This window comes from Ostrea edulis, chromosome 2 (assembly GCF_947568905.1).
Source record: "Ostrea edulis chromosome 2, xbOstEdul1.1, whole genome shotgun sequence".
Classification (NCBI taxonomy): Eukaryota; Metazoa; Mollusca; class Bivalvia; order Ostreida; family Ostreidae; genus Ostrea; species Ostrea edulis.
In genome coordinates this window covers 34029230-34053258 of record NC_079165.1, presented here as the reverse complement: position 1 = coordinate 34053258, position 24029 = coordinate 34029230, and the positions used below count along the sequence as shown (strand labels likewise).

Below are 24029 nucleotides of genomic sequence, written 5' to 3'. Positions count from 1 at the left end.
CATCCAAATAACCCATTCTTTGGTAAAATAAAAAACAAAAAATAGTTCTGACTGTTTGTTTCGGCTGTTTTTCCATCATCGAGAAGTATTGATAAGATGTTAGTTTTAAGAAGACCTTGTTAAACTTTAAGCATCAAATTGAAGGAAAAGTATGATTTGAGATTTAAAAAAAATATTACTTTTCAAAATGCACGTGTCACCAATACCATGGGGAACATGTACACCATGTTTGACGATTCTAGCCTATTACTACTTCATGAACACCCATAAAGGAATGATCTTGAGAAATAACAGGCATATTTTTCTCACTACGATATATATGTACTCCACCTAACGTTAGATGTCAATTGAATGAAAGTTGCAACGTTTCATTTGACAACTAGCATCATGTTATGAATGAGGCACTATGTTGTTAGGTTTATCACTCATCTAGATAAATATGTGTTTATTTCAATTCCTACACACATGATATATCAGCTCTTCTATTGAACGCTTGGGTGTGTACAAGAGGTATACATAATTACATATATTATAAACCGGCTTTGTAGATAGCAATAAAAATTACGAAAACGTAAAAAAAAAATTAAATCAGTCGTTCGTATACATTAAACTGACTTATCAAGGATAACGTCTTTGAATTAGGCCATCGAATTAAATATGAAATTCTTATTTATTTCCTCCTCTTCGACAAGAGAGTGATACTTTCATCGAAGAAAGATGATATAAAACAAAGAATTAGTAACTATTTACGGGTTTCATGTTCCATTAAAAGTTTACAAACGAATTATATAACTTGATGAAGCATATAACACACACACACACACAAACACACACACACGCGCGCGCACACACACACCTTTTGTATAATTTTCTTATAAATTTAGAAATGGGGGTGGGGGGGGGGTGCGTGCAAACTCTATTTAAATCACACACTAGGTCTGAGTTATCGACGCAGGCACCGCGGTGGACTCGACACATTTTCCCGCTTTTTTCGATCACAATTGTCATCCTAAAGTTTTGCGTTAAAATCATTAGATATTATAGTTTTCAAGAGAAAGTGTGTATTACGAATGTTGTATCTGAAAACCACATGGGATAACTTTATTTTTTGGGCATTGATTTCTTTTATAGTTAACAATTTAAAAATTGGTAGCTAAACATCAGCTGTGATTGTGAATGTATTATTCATGAAGTTCAGCACATGGACCATTTATAAGAGAAATTGGGGGGTTGTTAAGTGGTTGGAAAACAAGTTTGAGCATTTGATATCTGTGTTGACTTGCATTGTCATACTGTCATTTCATACACTGCCTTTTCCATTAAGATCATAACAGTGTAATACTGAGCCCAGGCTATTGAGCGCACTGATATTTCAATTGATAACTGATCTTTTCCGCGGTACGATGATTAACGGAAAATCATTGTCTTTTAGATTCAAAAATAAACTGTACAGGATGACGTTCTGCATGCGTTCTGGACAGTTCAGCAAACATACTTTCTTGTTATTTTGTAAGAATAGAGAAACCACATTCTTGTTTTACATGCAGGTACACATTATGAAGCTACACATTGCCTGGCTATCTGTCACGGGATCTTGAGTATGAAGTAAATATTATAAAAAGAGATTTTTTTTTTTTTATCAAAGTAAGGTTTCATCGACAAGAGAGGTATTTTTGACAAATAGCTGAGTTTAATATAAAAAAGTAGTCCAAAAACTACGGGTCATGAGTTTGATACCATACAGGAATATTTAGTCATTTTGTTGGTATTCAGAAATGAAATAAGAAATCAATTACTTGTTATTTCTTCATGTATATAATGAACGTGGACACCTTCCTGCGATAAAAGCCTCCGCAAAATATTTCGTAGAAAGGTTCTACTTGATCATAAAATACTCGAAACTAGATGTTTGTTGGGTTTTTTTTTTTTTACAATAAATCGGAAAACTATTCTAGGTAATGACTTTTTTATTGTTTCTTTGTGTTTGGTGTGGTGTTCTCTAAGAAATGTTGTTGTAGACGGACTGAAAAAGAGAATAGAAATATGTTAAAAACTAAATGTTAAAAGGAAATTCAAATTACATTGATTGTTCAAAATATATACTAGTATATGTCGTAACCATTTAGTTCCATATCAGTTTCCTTTTATAATGGAATTTATCAAAACTGTATTCATTGATATTTCATTATTAAATTTTTTTTTGATTTCCCTCATAATTGTTTATGATATACTTTCGGTACATATAAATTTTCGGTATAATGAATAATAAAAATGTTTTTCCTTTTTATTTTCGCCGATGCTTAGCACTTTCTTGTGGCAAGTTCCATATGCATTCTTGGGTAACCTTCCTTTCAGGGGTACAGTGTATTATCTACTCATACAAACCTTATCGGGTTCAAACCTCTATTTTTTTCATCAGTCATAACAAGAAGTTAGAAGTGTAAACCCGGGTCATTAATGAACAGTTTTTTGAGACTTAGTTCAACTTCAAAGAACCATTTTTTGGCAGGACATCGGGTCACATGAGAACAGTTTTGAGAAATGTTTGATGAAGGTTTTTCTACACAAGTAATAATCATATAGAAAATATGTGGAAACTCACTGCTCTCATGAATATGTCGAATTCGTTAAAATCAATGACTCCGTCTGAAATAAACAAATACACATGTAATATTGTGTTATCACAAATGCCAAAGACAGTAGATGTCAGACTAAGATACAAATTACAAATAACCTTTTTTTCAGTTTCTAGGTGGTGGTGATGGTGTGTGTGTGTGTGAGCGCGCGCGCGTATGATTTCTCGCGCGTATTGGTTTATATTAAGAATATTTGAATTCTTATCTAAGAATGTCATTACGATAAAATATCCATGAGAAAAAAGCAGAACGCCCTGTCTTGTGAATGTTAAACGAATTTTCAGAAGAGAAGCAGATGTACACATCTAGATAATGCAAAACCGAGACGAAATGTTTTGATATCATGAAAAAGTCGCATTTTCTGCAGAGTTATCCCAACTTGATGGAACTTATTTCATAATAAGACCCGTCTAGGCATTAGAAAAAATGTTGCATTAACAGTATATGATGACAGTAAATGATATTTGCTGATACCCATTAACCTTTGCATGAAAATAAATGAATACATATTCCTACATTGCCGTGGATAACTACCGAAGACAAATATTTTCAGATTAAGTAGAAATGAAGCATTAACCTACATGTAGCTCTTAATCAATGACTCCGGGATTACATGATATGGAAGTAAAGAATGGTTTCTGATGATCAGGAGATGCTGAGAATGTTGTACTTGACTTCAATCCAAGTGCTGGAACTCTTCATTATTTCCTTAGTATGTTAACTTCGATTTCATTGTGCAAGACTTTATTTTCGCCGCAGTTTTATTTTCACTATTTTTGCTTTGGGATATTGTGGATTATAAAACTGTCGTGAAAATAACTTTACAATAGCCTTTAGACAATACTTAAATACAAGAGAACCTTGGGCCACATCACTTACCTGAACATTCAACTTTCCATTTGCTGAATTTTAAAACTTGTTGTAGCTCCATATATATTCACAGGGGTAACGATTAGAATAAAAACAAATAAACAATTCATGACAATTCTTACAGATCAAGGTGTAAATCATACATCTATGGTTCTTGAGACAAAGATCTTAAAGAGCTATAAACCCTATAACTTGACTGTGCACTCTAGTGGTTCGGTTCTATAACTTGACTGTGCACTCTGGTGGTTCTATAACTTGACGTGTCACACTCTAGTGGTTCTGTAACTTGACATGGCGCACTCTAGTGGTTCTATAACTTGACATATCGCACTCTAGTGGTTCTGTAACTTGACATGGCGCACTTTAGTGATCTATAACTTGACATGACGCACTCTAGTGTTCTATAACTTGACATGTCGCGCTCTAGTGGTTCTGTAATTTGACATGTCACACTCTAGTGGTTCTATAACTTGACATGGCGCACTCTAGTGGTTCTGTAACTTGACATGTCACACTCTAGTGGTTCTATAACTTGACATGTCGCGCTCTAGTGGTTCTGTAACTTGACATGTCACACTCTAGTGGTTCTATAACTTGACATGTCGCGCTCTAGTGGTTCTGTAACTTGACATGTCACACTCTAGTGGTTCTATAACTTGACATGTCACACTTTAGTGGTTCTGTAACTTGACATGGCGCACTCTAGTGGTTCTATAACTTGACATATCGCTCTTTAGTGATCTATTAACTTGACATATCGCGCTCTAGTGTTCTATAACTTGACATGTTGCACTTTAGTGATCTATAACTTGACATGGCGCACTCTAGTGGTTCTATAACTTGACATATCGCTCTTTAGTGATCTATTAACTTGACATATCGCGCTCTAGTGTTCTATAACTTGACATGTTGCACTTTAGTGATCTATAACTTGACATGTCACACTCTAGTGGTTCTATAACTTGACTGTGCACTCTAGTGGTTCTGTAACTTGACATGTCACACTCTAGTGGTTCTATAACTTGACATGTCGCGCTCTAGTGGTTCTGTAACTTGACATGTCACACTCTAGTGGTTCTATAACTTGACATGTCGTGCTCTAGTGGTTCTGTAACTTGACATGTCACACTCTAGTGGTTCTATAACTTGACATGTCGCGCTCTAGTGGTTCTGTAACTTGACATGTCACACTCTAGTGGTTCTATAACTTGACATGTCACACTTTAGTGGTTCTGTAACTTGACATGGCGCACTCTAGTGGTTCTATAACTTGACATATCGCTCTTTAGTGATCTATTAACTTGACATATCGCGCTCTAGTGTTCTATAACTTGACATGTCGCACTTTAGTGATCTATAACTTGACATGACACACTCTATAGCTAATGGTTCTGTAACTTGACATGGCGCACTTTAGTGATTTATAACTTGACATGGCTCACTCTATAGCTAGTGCTTCTGTAACTTGATATGGCGCACTCCAGTGATTCTTGAAAAGAATCTAAAAGTTTTTCCTGGATGTTCCTGTGTAAAACTTCAACCCACCATTGGGGCCTCCCCTTGGTCCCCGAGTCATGTTTTAATAAACCCGAATCTACATTGCTGGATATCTGTATTCTAACAAAATTTGACAAAATTTACTCTTTCTGGTTCTTGAGGAGATTTTTCTACACATTCCCATTTAAAACTTAAACCACCAGTGTACTTGATATAAACAAAGAATTTGAATCTATACTATATAATGATGCACGTATATCTATTTAGCCTACAGTGTCCATTTGCTCTTTAAATACGAACATTTTAAAAGAATTCTTACATACAAATGCATAATCTTACGTAAAAAATATCCAACCCATAGATCTATTGTGTAAAGAGCCAGGTTTACGAAGGCGAATCACGTGACTTTGACATGATCAATTACAAAGAAAAATGACAACGAAAGTCAACACAAGGGAAGATCCAAACGAGTACGCAACACCTTTATCAATAACGAATTGTCAGGTAACTTATATCAACATTTGAAGAATTTCCCCAGGAACAAATCTATACTAAAATGGTAGTTCTACGTCCGACAGATGAAAGAACATTGACACTTTTTGTTTTAAGTCAAAAAACTTTCCGACTGCCAAAACAACTGTGTCAGTGTTCTAAGATTTCTTAGAAATATTATTCGCGGGTCTTTCGAATGAGACCTTTACAATTTTGGTCCCGTGTCATGGAAGGGTGACACGATAGATGACCCTAAGTGCTCTAAATTTCTGGCACTTTACCTACAGCTGGTGACGATCCTACGTGAGTGGAAAATTCTCGAAGGGGTGAAAAAATCAAAACAAGCAATCAAACATTTAACAAAAGCACTCCATATACGGATTATTGATATATACTAAGCCAAAAAATTAAAAGAGGGGTAGGGGTGGTGGGATTAAGTAAATGTTTTGCAGATCTATTATAAGAAACAATTGTTTAATTTCTAACACATTATAACTAAGAAGTTGTGTACACCCTCAGTGACAAAGTGATTTTGTGTGTGACGTAAAAAAAATTAATTGGCAAGTAAAATCAGACAAAAATTCTCTCAATATCCTGTAATGTTTCCCAAAAAATAGAAACCAACTTTATGTTGGCTTCTCGTGCCCGTTTTCAGTCAGACATTGCTCGCCTTTGGTTCCCTTTTCCATCCTCTCCCATTGTCGTCAGTAGCTAGTTTTTTTTCCGTTTCTGAAGAGACACGGGACCTGGAAACGCAACTTAAAACTCTAGCGGTGGGTTTAATGTCGGATATAAACAATACGCGCGACGACTTCGTTCTCCATATATTCCTTATATCATGGACAGGAATCATCGTCTATGAGATTAGGCAATTCCCTACAACCAGTGTTAATAGCCTCGTCCTGATATGGGACATGGAGTGATTTGCTATTGGTCCTCGTGGTCAAGACTTATTCATCCCTAAATCATTAGGGATCTACCGCTTGTTTTGGTCAAGCTCAGAATTACAGCAACTAGCTTTCCCTTGGCACTTGAAACAACTCTTCAGTAATTAAGTTTATACACTTAGCGAGAGTATGAATGTTTACCATTTTTGGACTGTGTTGCCAGACGAAGTCTTGTTCTGCAGAGTTCTGAATACGGAATGAATTGCGCTATGGGTCGGCATACCTAATACTGGATTAACCATGTCTATTCCCGACTGTTTGTGCAAAAATGAGAATTGTGTAAACTTCCTGGTCGTGGTCCTTCATTGGTGTATTAATTCCAGAAATGAATGATATGATTATGGAATGGCGCAGATGGCTTTCCCAGTAAAATGGCGTTGGAACCACAGGCGAGCGTTGAAGAGCTGAATGAAGGGCATGGAAAGCTAACATGAAGCCGTTTTTCACTCTCTTGGAAGTCGGTCAAGCTATTTATACACGAGTTTCCAAAAGTAACACCTAATATAAAAATTTCTGTTTTATTGTCATATACAGTACACAATTATAAGGGATGTACATGATTTTATGGTTACATCGTGGTAAATTAAATGAATGAAACTGTTAATGTTGTCAAGATTATTCCTATGATTTTTGGTCGGGTTACACAACATGCAAACGGCTTATAGAATGGCGGATGGGCGTCCCTGTAATAGGGTACCTATTTTGTAGTCGAACGTAGTCATTTTTACGCATTTCTTGAATAAACAGTACCTATTTTGTGTAATCAACTCCTCTCACACCTCTTACTTGAAGTTCCTCAAACAGTTGTTATGGATATATTGCAGATGTGCACGCGCCTTTTTAAAAGTGATTACACATTTTTCGAAAATTTGCGTGTAGTTGAACTTGAATAGACGGTACCTATTTTTGTAATCAACTCCTTTTACAGCATTTATTTGACATCATTCAGTCCTTGCACAAATTTTGTACAGCACTGAAGACGTGTATGTGTCTTTTTGGAAGTGATCGGACCTCCTTTGAAAAATTTACATGTACATGAGGTAGCTGAACTTTGTCATTTTTAAGCATGGTACCTACTTTTTGTAACCAACTCCTCTCACAGCTTTTACGCAACATTTTCAGACCTTGTACACTATAGATGTTATAAAAACAATGAAGATAAACATGCGACATTTTAAAAGTGATTCCATGTTTTTGAAAAATTCTACATTTGATATATCCTTTTCTCACATTATCACCAGTGTGAGATCGACTTTACCCATGTGAGACAGCCATGTGAGATTTTTCTGTCTCACACTGCTGCGACGTCATTTGATTGTGACGTCATATATTTTCTATGATTTACGTTACACGGTGAAGCAAAAATATTTTGCATTGTTATCTTTAAATTTTAATGTAGTATAGCTTTCTGGTGGACAACCTTGGGTTTTTTAGTTTACACTTTTAGTGTAAACCATTTTCGGATACGCTCTTTCTGCCTATCTAATTAGTTTTTGCATCGAAGTTCAAATGAGGATTTTGATAATTTAGAATTTTCTCAAAGCTCCTAAATTTATGCACTAAACTGTAGGTAAAATGTGAGAAAAATAATCCTTCATTATTAACTGGTGTGGAGTAGGGAAATTCCACCTCTGGAACAAGATTCGCTGTCTAGGACTCGGCAAAGCCTCGTCCTAGACTGCGAATCTTGTCCCCTCGGTGGAATTTCCCTATCCCACACTCGTACTAATGAAGGATTCTATTATTCCCAGTATCTTTTGCACTGCTGTCTCTATATGATAGATAGATAACATATTTCAAAGCAACCCAGCCATTTCTGTTCTTGAATCGATTTGTTTTCTTAAAACATATTCTATAGATTTATATATCATCATAAAGCCATATCATCAGAACCCCTACTCTAGGGATCATCAAATTTACAATTTTGGTAAAAGACTATCTGTTCTTTCTAAATATCCATTTAGTTTCAATTTAGTATCAATAACACGAAAGAAGATGTTATTTAAGTGTTTTCACATAGACACTATAGAGTAAGTTTGGCCCCGCCCTGGGGTCAGAACCCCTTCCCCGGGGATTATGAAATTTACAATTTTGGTAGAGGCGTTCCTGCTCTACATCATTATGCATTTAGTTTTTCTTAAACGTGCAGTTCTAGAGAAGAAGATTTTTGAAAATAGGTCAATTTTGGGCAGTGTTTGTCCCGCTCCTAAGGCCCTAGGGTTGCAGGAATCCTGAAATTTACAATTTATGTCCCCCTTGTTCCAAAAATGCTTCATACCAAATTTGAAAACAATTGGAATCATAGTTATCAAGAAGAAGTTAAAAATATATATTGTCCACACATTTAATAACTGACCATTTTGGCTTCACCCTAATACCAAATCCCCAAATCATCAAATTCACAATTTGGGTAAAGGACTACCTGTGCTTTCTAAATATCTATTTAGTTTCAATTTAGTATCAATAGCACTAAAGAAGATGTTATTCAAGTGCTTTACACATAGCCACTATATAGTACGTTTGGTCCAACTCTGGGGTCAAAACCCCTACCCCGGGGATAATAAAATTAACAAGTCTGGTAGAGGCCTATCTGCTCTACATCACTATGCATACTAGTTTTTCGTACATGGTGTGCGGTTCTTGAGAAGATTTTTGAAAATAGGTCAATTTTGGACAGTTTTTGCCCCGCCCCTAGGGCCCTAAGAGGTGCTGGAGTCATGAAATTTACAATCTATGTCCCTCTTGTCCCAAAGATGCTTCATACCAAATTTGAAAAGAATTGGACTGGTAGTTATCAAGAAGTTAAAAATGTTCAATTGTTAACGCACGACGCCGGACGACAACCAATTGCAATAGGTCACCTGAATAAACTCAGGTGACCTAAAAATAAGTTTGGTATGCTGTCGCAGGTACTGACATCACCAGTGAAGTCATCGTCACTACATCGACCCGTAAAACGGGGTTGATTAGCAGCAGCAACACCACAACATACCTTGGTTTGTATCGGCAGTTAAAAAGATTAACGCAAGGTCATAATCAGTCAGGACACCGTCAGCGTTTTTATCCATCTGATTGAAATTGTGCTCCTTTTGTGAATCGGTGTCCTTGTAGTCCCACGACTGCTTGAATTCGCTGAGATCAATGCCTGAAACACGATTACGTAAAGGAATTTTGACAGAGTGTCATTCAAATTTATTCACAATGTAAAAACTTGCTCTGATGTGGAATTTTAAACATATTCATTTGAGCATATGACTAACTTCTGTATCCATTATAAATTTTTCGGAAAGTTCAGTATGAAAGAAAAAACAATCTGTTCACGCATGTTTTGCGAGTCAATACCCAGTAAGAACTCTTTGCAACTAGCACATACTCTTTACAATGCATTGAAAATACTATCTGAATTAGAAATCAAAGACTAAATGGGGTAGTGTAGATGCATGATGTGTAATCACACTGGTAGCTCGATCACCGCTGCTATGGTACCAAGGTGCCTCGCATCACCGTGTCATCACATCACTGTGTCATCGTATCATAGTTATCGTGTCATCGTTAGTGGAGTGATCATCGTACCACTGGCGGATCCAGAGGGGGAGGTTCCGGGGGTGGGAACTTCCTTTGGTCATAAAATGTTAAAACATGTAAAGATAATCATTTTGAGGGTGGATTCCCCTTTTGAATACCCAAATTAATGGTAGACCCCCCCCCTTCAAAAATTCCTGAATCCGGTCCTGCGTACTATTGTGTCATAGCTTCGTCGGCATCCCACCATCTTGACATCACTTCATCGTCATCACATCACTGTGTCATCGCCTAATCGAACCATTGACCTTCAAATGAATGTAAAGCAGTCATCATGACTCTTTATAAAGATGCGAACCTTTGGTTCACAATATGGCCCAGGTCTATTTCCTCAGATTGTATCCGATGTCGGCCCGTCTCTTTAACAGTTACACCTGCTTCGCTTTTTATTATTCTCTACTCCAGTGGCGTAGCTTCCATTGAGGCAACCGAGGCAGCTGCCTCGGTAAAAAAAACACCTTTTACGTTGTTAAAATGTCGATAGCTTCTGGGGGGCTGCGGCCCCCAGACCCCCTGCCTCGGCAATATTCGAACCCAAGCTACGCCTATGTACTCTCGTCCTTTGTGTGTATGCAGAAAAACGTCTTGGGCGTATTGGCGTATTTTGCTTATACTTACGTGGAGCCGAATCAAGGTGCGCTGGATCAGCCTCTAACTGGTAGTGAACCTTGCCCAATGCATTTTCTAAATGCATAGACATTAACATTGAAAGATGATCGACACGTTTTTTCCTCAACCAGAGGGAAAGTGACAATTAGTTAGTTTATTTTCATTCCTCATGTATTCTATGAAAGAACTAATCTGGTTTATTTGGACATTTGACCGAAGAGGATACGTATCGAAATTCCCCTCGGAAGATAAAATATTCTGGGAGAATAAAGCATCGTATGGGCCTCATTATTAGGTAAAAATATGCAAGGCTCCAAATCTAGAAATGTAGACTGATGATACACACAGAAAAACAAAAAAGATTACGTTGTTAACTTACTCTCTAGATAAATTATTAAAATCTTAGTCCTGAATACATCATACATACATGTAACAATGATATCCAGATCGCCCACAGAGCTAAGTAATATAAACACACTGGTGCAGCACGAATCAGCACGGGCGTGGCGTACATCCGGTTCCGTTGATTATGGACATCAAATATCCAACCCAACAGCATGTTCAGAAATAAGAAGTGATCTTTGTCATTAAAGCATACAGTTTAGGTCAGCTTTACGAGGATAGAGTGTATCAATAGAAGTGGGAGACGAAGAAAATTGCAAAGCCAACCGCAATGAAGAGGTCGAGTAAAGTTCAGCCGGACTCTGATAGAAGTACTGAAGTATCAAATTTCAGCACAAAAAGTATGGAAGCTGTTCCCTTCTTCATGAACACGCAGTTCATCGGAAATTGTCGTATTCAATTAAATTCTACGAAACTGCCCGGAAAGTCGAGTATGATGTCTTGACCATTCTTTAGAATTCTGATTATCTAAGTCAAAGACATTGTATAGCTTTCCATTGTTAAATTCTTATCTAGATTCTGATTCTCTATGTCATTGACAGCGAAATCGTCAAAGATTTATCTTGTAGAATTCTAACTATTCAGATTAGGTAGAATGTAGCGAAGACACTGAAGATTTATCTAGTGAAATTCTTACCTGGGTTCCTAATCAGATACAGCGAAGACACTGAATATTTATCTAGTGAAATTCTTACCTGGGTTCCTAATCAGATACAGCGAAGGCACTGAAGATTTATCTAGTGAAATTCTTACCTGGGTTTTTAATCAGATACAGCGAAGGCACTGAAGACATTCTTACCATTCATATCTTGGTCATAGCCAGTGAAGAAGAGGGAGATTTCATCTTTGGAGATGAAGAAGTCTCCATTAACGTCCATGTCGTGAAAGATTTGGCCGATTTTGGTAACTAATTCCATAGGAACTGGCTGTCCGTGCTGATTGATGCTATTTATATGAGGAAGATAAGAAGAAATATGTATACATACACGTATGTTGTGGAGATAAAATTATTGATAATAACAGAGACATATATGTCTGATGATAACTAAGCATACCATCAAATAACTTTAATAATTATTTTTTTCTATTATTTTTGCTTTAATTGCTTATAGGTCATTGTCCATATTATCTAAATTTATCACCCAATCAAACGTTTGGCATCTAATCTTAGTACCGACTATGGCACACCATCCCCCTAAAGGGACATTTAGCAGCATCATTTAGGGGTGAGGTGGGCTTCTCAACCAGTCATATTTATTAATCAGTTAATTTTAAAGCATAATAACTTAATTAACCAATCAATGCTCAACAAAATTTATATTTTGAATTCTAGGATTGGGTCTCATATGAATTCTTCAAGGACAAAGACTAAGCTGTTTTATTCAGAAATTATTTTGTACTTTTAGGCATGTTTGATCCTAAAACAGAGGAAATAGTAAAATTTTGACAATGTTAAATATCATATTTGTTTCTTTTTTAATATTTGTCAATATGTGGAAGGAGGTTAACCAGGTTTTCTCAATATGTAATTATTTATTGCCTGTACATGCTTTTGACTTGCAGTAGGTCAGTGGTAGACCGTTCGTAACCGTGAGGTCGGGAGTTTGAGCCCCGCTCGTGCCATGGCCACGTCAAACCTAAGACATTAAAATAGACCATGATTGCTTCTTCACCAAACGCTCGGCATTTAGAAGTGAGAATCACGGGTCTTTCGGATATAACATCAAAAACGGAGATCCCGTGTTGCACCAGGCGTTGGCACGATAAAGAACCCTCACTGCTATGGCCCTGAGCGCTAAGCATAGGTCTGAATTTGTGGTACTTCACCTCTAGCAGGTGACGTCTCAATATGAGTGAAAATTCTTGACGGGACGGGGAAAAACACTTAACAAACCATGGTTATCTGCCCATACTGGTTCCTGTTTTACCTGTAGACGCTTGCCTAGTGATGGAAGGAAACAATTGATAATTGTTACATGATGCGTTACGAAATACTCTCAAACGAACACCAATTGAATCTCTACCCCCATCCCCCACTCAACATTAAAAAAATACAAATTGTTTCTACACTTAACACTCCTCTTGCAAAACTTGGAAAGTTAATGCCCCTGAGATCCCTTAAAATGGAAGCAAATTCATTTAGCACAAGTGTAATTCGTGTAACAAAGTAGAAACTAGCTTTAAAGATGTACTCTCATCTATACAAAAGGTAACATATATTTCAATAATATGTTTGAAAAAATTAGTAATATATTGTGAATGTAATTATATATGTAAGGGCAAATTGAAATCTGAATAAACTACATGTATCAAAAACAGTAGAACTAGCTTCACGGAAAGCTTGAAATTGAAGGATACATTGTACGTGTAACTCCATCAAATGGTATCAGTAAATGATTTCTGTAAGCGTGATATCTGAAACATGAGGCCAGATTCAGATGTATAAAAGTCTGAATGTAACATGTTTATAAAGCAAACACCCAGTTACTTAAGATTTTCAAAGAAACCATTTCCATGATGGCATATTCTGATATCAACATTATTCCTCGTCATGGGTATAACTCATAAAGGAAATTTGAAAGTCAAGGTTTTTTCCCATCAAAATTGATGAATGTCTGAAATCACAAGGTATGATATCTGAAATGTGATAGCATATTGCGAAATTAAATTAAATCACTCGAGCTTCCCTTCATTTATATAACACTGGATTAATTATTTCATTAATGTAAACAAAATTCCCATCTTTCAAACTATTAAGAAGATGCGTAAGTTAATGATTTTCTCCGTAAGAACGTATAAGCCCACTTTCAAATTTAAAGTTTGCCCCTCTTCATGCATTAAAAAAACAAAACAACCCTGAATTGAATATTTCTATATAGTACATGTAAATACACACCTACTTAAAGATTTACACTCCGCTTGAAAGTTTATTTGTATTTTGCACTGCGAAAGTTAAACAGCTGGCACAATAAAGATTGATATTTGGAATTTCAAACCATACACTTATACTTATCTTCACCTTTTTCATAAAAATGTAAGTAGACCCGATAGATAAGCTGGTTATCGACTGTTACAGCCTTAATTCCTTGTACAAGCTGGCCAGCTTTTCTCACTTTAAGAAGGGAATTAAATTACAGAATTGCATTGGTTGATCCAAAATTTTGATGGTTTTCCTTTCTTTTTTAAGTACAATGTACTAGTATTTTTGAAACTTGTCTCCACACGGGTCAGGGAATATGTGAAATTATAGCATAAGATAGCCTTCCGGATCAGGCCACACTCAGGAACACATAGCAGTAGCAATTTCTAAAACTTAAATTAAACGAGTTTTGCAGTTTTGCATTTGCTAGGCAATACTAACAGATGGATTGATATAAATCACTCTAATACAAATATCAGGATGTCATATTTCATCAGATTATCTTTTTTTCGAAGCAAAAAAGAAAAATTAACGTCTTGCAGCAGACAAGTAAAAATAAAAAAGCACAGCAGGGGGTAGAGGAGGGAGGCTCAAAATTAAGAATAGCTCTGACTTGCCTGGCAGCACCAACAACTGAAATCAGTGCAAAAACCGCAATCATTGTTGAAAGTCTGCAAAGAAAAAGTATTTTTAAAAAAGTAACTGTGTAACTAGCTTAGCTTTAGGAACACACGTAAATCTAGCCATACCTTGTGTCTCCAGTGACTTTTAGGACAAGATAAGGTGCGGAACCGCCTGCTTATCTTGATAAACGAATTGTGCAAGTTTAATGTGATGTATGTTCTTGTGTTTCAAACCAGAAAAGGGCTTCGTCTCGATATCGAAACAAGAGTTTATATATTTCGGGGTTTACAATAAAAATATATTTTTATCACAAAATGGTGTCAAATATTGGGTTCTATTTCTAGACGCAATCAATAAAGTGTTGTAGAATAACTATTTTCGTGGGGTTAGATTCTGGAAGTTTGAGAAAAATACCAACATACATGTATGCTCTTGAGGATTTAATTTCGTGGTTAAGAAAGTTCTTGTCTATTCTACAGTAAAGAATTTTCATGTTCGTGGGGATTTGAATTCATATGCTCAAAACCATGACACACACACCCAATCAGGAACGAATCTATAATGTTCAGGACTGATCCCAACAACATAACACAACTTTTATTTAGAAAAATAAAAGAATATGGAAATCTAGTTTCAGGATATAATGTATTAGAACACAAACTTCAGATAATGCCTAAGGTCTAAAAATACTCAACGTCTATAAATATACACATAATGACATAAAAGTACATGCATTTCTGTCGTAGAATATTCACAAAGTTGTTGGGGATTTTGTAAGATGGGAAAATCCGTTCTATCGTACATATGTTTTACGTCTCTCTCACATATAAAAAGTAAATGCATACATGAATATATGTATGAGGAAAGTATATACTTTAATTTTTCTCAATAAATGATATACACATGTACATGTAGCACTATGAATTATGTAACAGTAAACTGGTCGAAATCAATCCAGACAGACGAATAGAGCACGATCTTTCCCGTATTTCTAAAACTGTCTCAATAAAGCTATGGATACCTTTCGACAGCCTCGTCTTTGATTTACAAAAAGGCGCCTGTACTTTGAATCTCGCATTTGTCCATCCGCCTGTCAGTGATGATAAACAAGTCACAAGTTAACCTGACCGGTCATCTGAAAAGCATTAACCCTACCAATCAAATGAAAATACGAGAAATTCACATTGGCAACCAATGCCAAGGTGGTCCGCCTCTCCTATCACCCATCACATCCCGAGGCGAGAGACCAGAATTGTTTGAATTTGTTTTTGTTTAATCAGATGCTTATGTGAGGATTGAAGACTATATCGAGATAAGTTCTGATAGCTTTTTGCAACATGCATCATCCTGGAAAGTTATATAATACCACCAAAATAAAATTCAATATGAGATGCGTCCTGTTGATTCACAGATCAAAATATCGGCGGTGGAGGGTGCGCTACAGACATTTATGATTGGAATGGCTGTGTCCGTCTCTTCAAGTGCACCTGCTGAAACAACTAATAAGAGCTTGCATATGTTATGTATAATCATATCAAATTTAACTCTAAATAATGAAACACGTAACATATATAATTTCTTTCTACCTTCTGCCAACAACAAATTAAATATCTGGCATTCTATATCAAGTTCACAAATTTTAGAGATAGTTTTAAAGAGTTTACACGGATATACACACATATTTCAAATCGGATGTAACTAGAAGTCTCTGTCGAGACTACATCTCTACTGGTATGGTCTTGTATTTGCTGAACAGAATTGTACAAAATGGCTCAAGTCGGACAACGACTGTCAATTGAAGGAGTAGCGTTTTGTTTTTAGGTCGCCGGGACGACTGTCCGGAGAGCTATTGTCATGACCCCAGAATTTAGGCCTATGCTCGGCGCTTATGGCCATTGAACAGTGGTATGCCCCACACTATGGTAATTTGGTAATTTTCCATTTTTATCTGTTCAGGAGTTATTGTTCTTTTCAATTATTGCAAAGTTTTATTTAGAGTAATCTCCCTTTAACGTATATTGCCGCCATCTTTTGTTTTCCAACATCTCTATAATTTGTGGCCTACTACAATGTAAGTAGCTATGCATTATATTTGTGCATTTGTAGAATTGTTTTTTTTACAATATTTAAATGTTGTTCCCATCGTTGGTTTCATTGAGATATTTTATATAACTTTAAATTTAACAGACATTTCTACGACACGTGTCTTGGGTAGATCTTGTAGTCCCTATGAGCTTGAACAATTTATTTTAGGCTTTGTGCAGTTAATTTATAGTAATGTTTGCAATCTATGTGAATTATATATGTAGTTAATGACATATTTCCTGCAATTTTGTTGATAAGTACTTATATAAAGTAAACCCCTATTTGTCAGAAAAAGTTATGAAAAGCACTTGGTGTCATTAAGTATTTTTCTTGAATTTTTCTAATGTATGGTGTGCCATTATAGATATTATTCCAAAATGTAATTTCATTCTTTGTACTTTTACAGCCTTTTACCACACTCACACACACATCTACTCAGCCTCATCTTCATGTATTATGGAATACATCACTTGGGAGAAATAAATATATTATTCAGAATTTGTATTGGAGTAACTGTGTACGATTGGTTATACTACTGCCTCCGGGCAGAACAAACTGGGAGGGATCTTAATCATGCCACAACTGCTTTCTTTCAATTTTCTATTAAAAGAAATTAAGCTTGTTAATATTCCAGTTACATTCCTGATAATGTATTTTTCACATGGGTAAATGTGTATGACATGATTTGTAAATATCGATCAAATATGGAAGATCCGGGCAAAAAAAAATGTTTTTGAAAGAATTAATGAAATATTAATGGAAAGACTGTTGTCAATGAATGAATAAATAATAGCTCACATTTATTCTTTTTGTGCACAAATCGGGTCAAAATTCGCACATTGTCGGCAATAATTGGTAATGGTAGGTTACAAAAACATTGTTTAACGTAGCTAGTTCTTAATTCCACGGTTAAAACTAAACAGAATTAACTTTCATTTTCTAGACTTCTTTCTATTCCGTTTAGGATTGGATATTTTGAAGTAGTTTTCTTGCTTTCTATGACGATCCCGTAGGGATCCGGGTTAGAATAGTTCCTCAGTACCCCTTGCTTGTCGTAAGAGGCGACTAAATGGGGCGGTCTTTCGGATGAAACCGCAAAAATTGAGGTTCCGTGTGACAGCAGGTGTGGCACAATAAAGATCCCTCCCTGCTCAAAGGCCGTAAGCGCCGAGCATAGGCCTAAATTTTGCAGCCCTTCACCGGCAGTGGTGACGTCTCCATATGAGTGAAATATTCTCGAGAGGGACATTAAACAATATATATTCAATCAATCAATCTTTAAAAGACGTTGTTCATAAACGTCGACGTCATGACGCTATTTGCGGTTTTCTGTAAGAAAGAATGCTACATACAAGAAAACGTCATGAGACAAAGAAAAATTAATGTGTTCTGACAATGCCATATTGTGGACATCTTATGTATTTAACTTGATAAAATTTGTAGACAGGGCCGATTTTGCTACATTTAAACAAAGAAGGCGCTGGGTAACGGTAGCGATAATGTATACAATTTAATTAGTGGCACCGGTCAAAATGGCTGTGATAAGTAAAAATGCAGACAGGTTTACAATTTTCACTTGGAGCTTTTACGGACTTCACTTTATGAATGAGGTAAGAAATTCAACAGAGAAATGATATATAATGCTGCACATTCTATGTAACAACTTGTTGCAATGCTCAAACATTCTGTTTAGTTGTGTAGTGCCAGGACCCAGCTAAATGTCGACCAAAAAAATAATAGGCATTTTCCGAATTTATTTCTCCATATTTTGGGAAGTATACGGAATTTTGGGATGAACTTTGCCAGTAATGTAGATTGGCTATGTATGAATATATTAGAATACAGAGCAGAATTTTATACCATTTGGTTTATTGTTTTTACATCGCCTAATTTGGGTAGTGGGTACCCTATATTTAGAGTCCTATACCTTTACTCTTTAATTGTAAATTCGAACACAAGCGATACAATTGCCTATGCTCTTATACTTTTACTCCACTCTGACAAGGTATCAAGTTCTTTTTTTTCCCCATATTTACCTCATCGTCTGACATAGCCTTTACAACTTCCCGTGGGGATCCGGGTTAGAATAGGTCCTCAGTATCCCTTGCTTGTCGTAAGAAGCGACTAAATGGGGCGGTCCTTCGGATGAGACCGCAAAAACCGAGGTTCCGTGTCACAGCAGGTGTAGCACGATAAAGAACCCTCCCTGCTCAAAGGCCGTTAGCGCCGAGCATATGCCTAAATTTTGCAGCCCTTCACCGGCAATGGTGACGTCTCCATATGAGTGAAATATTCTCGAGGTGGACGTTAAACAATCAATAGTCTTCACAACAGAGATGAAGTTCTGTCCTAAAAGCGAAAGGTTCTGTGAATTTAGGACCTTTTAAAAGAAGTGATTTCAAGTCCTCATTTTCAACTTTATCAACACCACCTGTTATGACATATCCAGCTGGACTATAGTTGAAAGAAGACGAAGAACAATAGCACGTAGGTGAATTAAGTATATGATCTATATCTAGGCACTGCAAAGTTTGGTTGTAATTAAAAAAGTTGGATGCAACAGTAGAAGTATATTTGTAGGAAATACAGGGTGTAGACTTGTATTTGAAATATGGTGGAATACAAGACTGATTTTTTTATGACGAATAATGTTGCTTGTCTTGACGGCATCTATTCGTTTGTTAGTAAATTTGAGTTTAAGGAACTGGCGGCATGATTCAGAAGGGATATAATCCATAACCCGTGGTGGTTTAAAGAGTCTGTGATAGGCAATATCCATAATCATAGAATTCAGTCTATATTCTGGTGTTGAAAAATCCAAGTATGGACTAGCTTTGACTTTTTCAAATAACGTATTCTTTGTTAGCTGATCCGTTTTTATTAGCTCACCTGAGTCGAAGGCTCAAGTGTACTTTTCTGATCAAACCTTTCCGTTCTCGTCGTCGTAGACTTTTCACATTTTCATCTTCCTCTCCAGAGCCATTGGGCCAATTTCAATCAAACTTGGTACACATCATTCATGGGTGAAGGGGATTCACATTTGTTAAAATGAAAGGCCATGCTCCTTCAAATGGAAGACAATCATACGATGGGTCATTTTAAAATCTTCTCAAGAACCACTGGGTCAGAAAAGTTTAAATTTACATGAAAGCTTCCTGACATAGTGCAGATTCAGATAGTTCAAATCATTGCCCCCCCCCCCCCGGGGGGGTGGGGGTGGAGCCACAATAGGGAATCAAAGTTTTGCATGCGAATATATAGGGAAAATCTTTAAATATGGGGCAAGGTAACTCGGGTGAGCGATATGACCCATGGGCTTCTAGCATTCTTATGAAGCAGAATTTATTCAGAACTTCTACGCGAGAAGAAAAAAGCTCTTGCTGTAGCCTTCAATACGACATTTAGATATATCGATGACGTTTTATCTATTAACAATAATCATTTTCATGTCAATTCAATATATCCCAATGAACTCGAAATAAAGACACCACAGAGTCGTCCACTTTTGCTTCATACTTAGATATTTATTAACGGCAAACTAACAACTGAACTTTATGATAAACGGGATAATTTCAGCTTCTCCATCGTCAGCTTCCCATGTTTATGTAGCAATATTCCATTATAACCTGCATATGGTGTTTATATATCTCAACTGATACACAAGAGCAAGTTCTGTGTATGATCAGTTTTTAAAACAAGGCAGAAGCAAGTTCATGGTGCAGAGGTTTCAACAGTCTCATTTAAAGTCAGAATTTCGAAAATTCTGTGATCGTTATAATGATCTAGTTTGCGAATACAACCTATCATTGGGTCAAATGTTGTCAAATGTGTTTCACATCGATTGTTAGGCCGTTCTTGGCACACTCATTTTGACTACGGATATCTCAGTTTACCTGAACAAAATATAGGACTCACGGTGGGTGTGAACGGTCGACAGGGGATGCATACTCCTCCTAGACACTCGATCCTACCTCTCGTATATCCAGGGGTCCGTATTTGTCCAACTCTCCATTTTGTATTGTTTATAGGAGGTATGAGATTTATCACTGTTCGTTATCTTCACCGTTCATGACTGTACTTTATAATCAAGCTCAGTTAAAATTCTCAATGGAATAAATTTAGTGCGAGATGATTTTCACCTAATTATCTGTCGACGTAAGGATAAAAGTGAATCAAGCGTGGCATCGTGTATATTTGGTCTTTTATATGACAGTGTATGAACAATGTCATTGACTGCGTGTCTTTGTGTATTTGGAAAAAATAACATGTGTACCAAGTTTCATTATCCTAGCCTTATACGTACTATTTTGATCCACTTGGTGCTGACTGACGGACAAAATGCAGTGTGAAATGACATGACGGGCGAATAGAAACAACTAAGTTGTAAAAGAAGTGACGAGTTTGCAGTTTTTTAACAACTCCTAAAATTCTCTCAAAGAATTATTTCATATTAGCATTTCGCAAATTCTATGGTCGTTATAACGATCTAGTTCGTCAATACTACCTATCATTGGGTCAAATGCTGTCTGACGTGTTTCATACCGATCGTTAGGTCGTTCTTGGCACACTGATTTTGACTGGCGGATGTGACCGGTCGACAGGGGGTACTTACTCCTCATAGGCACCTGATCCAACCTCTGGTCTGTCCAGAGGCCCGTGTTTGCCCAACTATCTATTCTGTATTGCTTATGGGAGTTATGAGATTGATCACTGTTCGTTATCTTCACCTTTCATTATGTCCACATCATCGTGTCAGAATTCTGAGGAGGATATGCATGGATAATTAAACATGATTAATTCAACTATGATTCAGTTGAATAATGATATGACTACATATGACATATATCAATGAGTATATTTTTCATTTCTTGACAAAGAGTGTATGGTATGCGATCAGATAACTTTTCCTTTTTCAGACGACGTCATATATATGTGCTAGTTGTTATTTGGGAAGATATAAATCTCGCGAAAACTAGGAAAAAAAACCTTAAAATTTCTTCCAGTTTTCATGCATGGAATCCAAACAGTAGATATTATGCATCTTTGTAACAGTCTACCCGAGTTCTCATTGTATAATGGATAAAACTTTGAATGGTAGGAGAATTCAGAGTACTCTACCTAGAGATATATGTTAATTGAATGAAAGTTACAACGTTTCATTTGACGACTAGCATCATGTTATGAAAGAGGCACCGTGTTGTTGGGTTTATTTATGTAGGTGACATATGATATGCAATATCCGAGACATCAGCTCTTCTTTGATGGAGGTAGGTTCGGTATTCTATTGAACGCTTGGGTGGGTACAGACTGTATACTCATAGACTGGCTATGTAGATTGTTATAAAAGTTACGAAAGCGTAAATTTTGTTTATACCGGCCGTTGGTATGCATCAAACATGTTTGCTATTTTATAACAGAGAAACCACATTCTTGTTTTACATGCAGGTACACACTATGAAGCTGCACAGTGTCTGGCTACCTAGCGTGATCTTGGGTTTGAAGTAAACATTATAAAGAGATTTTTACATCAAGCTAGAGTTTTATCGACAAGAGAGCTATTTAAGATAATCATATAGCAGACAACCAATATACACCCGTTGAGTTTGATACAATAAAGTAGTCAAAACTTCCGGGTCAAGAATTTGATATCCTACAGGAATATTAAGTCATTTTATTGGTATTCAAAAATGAAATAAGTTATTGCTTTTGTAAATAATGAGCGTAGGCATCTCCTATCTCCGCATGATCTTTTGTATAAAAGGTTTTACTTGATCATAAATACTGTTATGTCAAATCAGTTCATGAGTATTATATCATGCATACGTTAGAACTTGATTGTTTGAACAACGAATTTTGTAATTAACTTTACACACGGGTACCAATCGACCTACTGCACAACCAAAAGTTACAAAAGAAAAATCGCGTTATCGTCAATCGCTTTCGCAGTAGATCCTCTTACATTCAGTTGCGTCGGGAGTAAGTTGACCAGTGCAAATTGCTTGGTCCCTGCGGTTTACATGCTATCGACAATAGTGACATGGAATGCAGTCCTAAAACCCTCTTGAAATTGTTCTTCCCCTTGGAACAGTTACAATGTGCGTCGTATATATCTTGTAATAGATAATGAAGTTCTATATTCAAATTTTATAAACATAACGCCAGATGGCACCACAAGACATCGATAAAATCATGCATCGTTGCAAATTGTCAATATATTAGGAATGGTTGTATCCTACGTTATACTTTCTTAGAATGATTGTATCCATTATATTATTATATTTTTATTATCATCAATAATCGTCTTAATCGCAAAGTTTTCTTCCTGACGTTTACAGTATACATATGTAATGATGTCTTTTCACTGATGTAATTGAATTTTAGGTGGGATTTTCTATTTTAAAAAAAATACAACGTATAAGGAAAACGAACGACTGAGACCAATTTACACGGAATTTTCTAACTGTGTTGAAGTATTTGAACAAGTGGTAGGGGATCTCACCGAATACTATATATCATTTGAACCAGAATTCATTGCGGCACCTGATAAGCTATATAATTCTTAAGAATTATCTGTATAAAGAAAACTATGGTCCACTTTCTAACCCCTCCTCACGGACATCTCCACTCTCCATAGTAAATTGCCGTAAGAGGTGGTTGTACTCTGCGTTAAAAGCACATCCTGCGTAGGAATGGTTGTATCCAAATGACGTTTGACCACGATGAAGATATAGAATATACATCACGAGATATTGAACATACATCTCAAGATATTGAACATACATCTCAAAATATTGAACATACATCACAAGATATTGAATAAACGTCACAGGATATTGAACATACATCACAAGATAATCGAATATAGCAGCATTTTACACGCCATAGCCCACCAGTTTGCCATCATTAGTAAAAATTGATATTCAATAATAAAGTAATACATATTTTCAAAACAAAGCAAAAAATTCAACAACAAAAATCAAGTATATGCATTACCTTTCATGAAGACATTATTTACTGAAGTCTGCTTTTTTTTTGTAAATATTCGCGTTTCTAATTTTTTTTTTTTTTTTTTTTTTAATATATATAAATGTCTTTTTTTTATGCAGTTTTCGTAAGTTTTTAAAGATATTAATATCTTGATCGTCTGAAATAAAGAATGACACGACACGAAACGGCGTGTTCTGGTACTTTGTGTAAAACATTTCATCTATAAAAGTATCAAATATTACATTTGTGAAAGTTAGAATTAAACTTAAACACTGGAAAGTCGACACTAATCAGATTTGTCATAATACAACAATGAGGGAAGTGTGATGACTGGATGAGATACATGTATGAAACTCAAACGACGTTTAATTTATTCTT

General features: G+C 36.1%; 1 protein-coding gene and 1 long non-coding RNA gene across 3 annotated transcripts; one reads left to right on the top strand and one right to left on the bottom strand.

Moving 5' to 3' along the window:
- Nucleotides 1-1949: 1949 nt before the first annotated feature.
- LOC125680930 (uncharacterized) lies at nucleotides 1950-15823 on the bottom strand. Of its 2 annotated transcripts, none has more exons than XM_056153810.1 (6): nucleotides 15601-15823; nucleotides 14573-14626; nucleotides 11835-11980; nucleotides 9435-9587; nucleotides 2603-2646; nucleotides 1950-2023 (listed from the first exon to the last, which is right to left on the bottom strand). In XM_056153810.1, the coding sequence occupies exons 2-6, from the start codon at nucleotides 14614-14616 to the stop codon at nucleotides 2000-2002; spliced, it is 411 nt and encodes a 136-aa protein (XP_056009785.1). In that variant the 5' UTR covers nucleotides 14617-14626; nucleotides 15601-15823; the 3' UTR covers nucleotides 1950-1999. The 2 variants fall into 2 exon arrangements, with proteins under 2 accessions (XP_056009785.1, XP_048776715.1); XM_048920758.2 differs by lacking the exon at nucleotides 15601-15823 and adding an exon at nucleotides 14705-14826.
- A 768-nt stretch (nucleotides 15824-16591) lies between these two features.
- Nucleotides 16592-17162, top strand: LOC130051632 (uncharacterized). The gene is made up of 2 exons (XR_008799899.1): nucleotides 16592-16650; nucleotides 17071-17162. It is a non-coding gene; the product is annotated as an uncharacterized LOC130051632 (long non-coding RNA).
- The last annotated feature ends 6867 nt before the right edge of the window (nucleotides 17163-24029 follow it).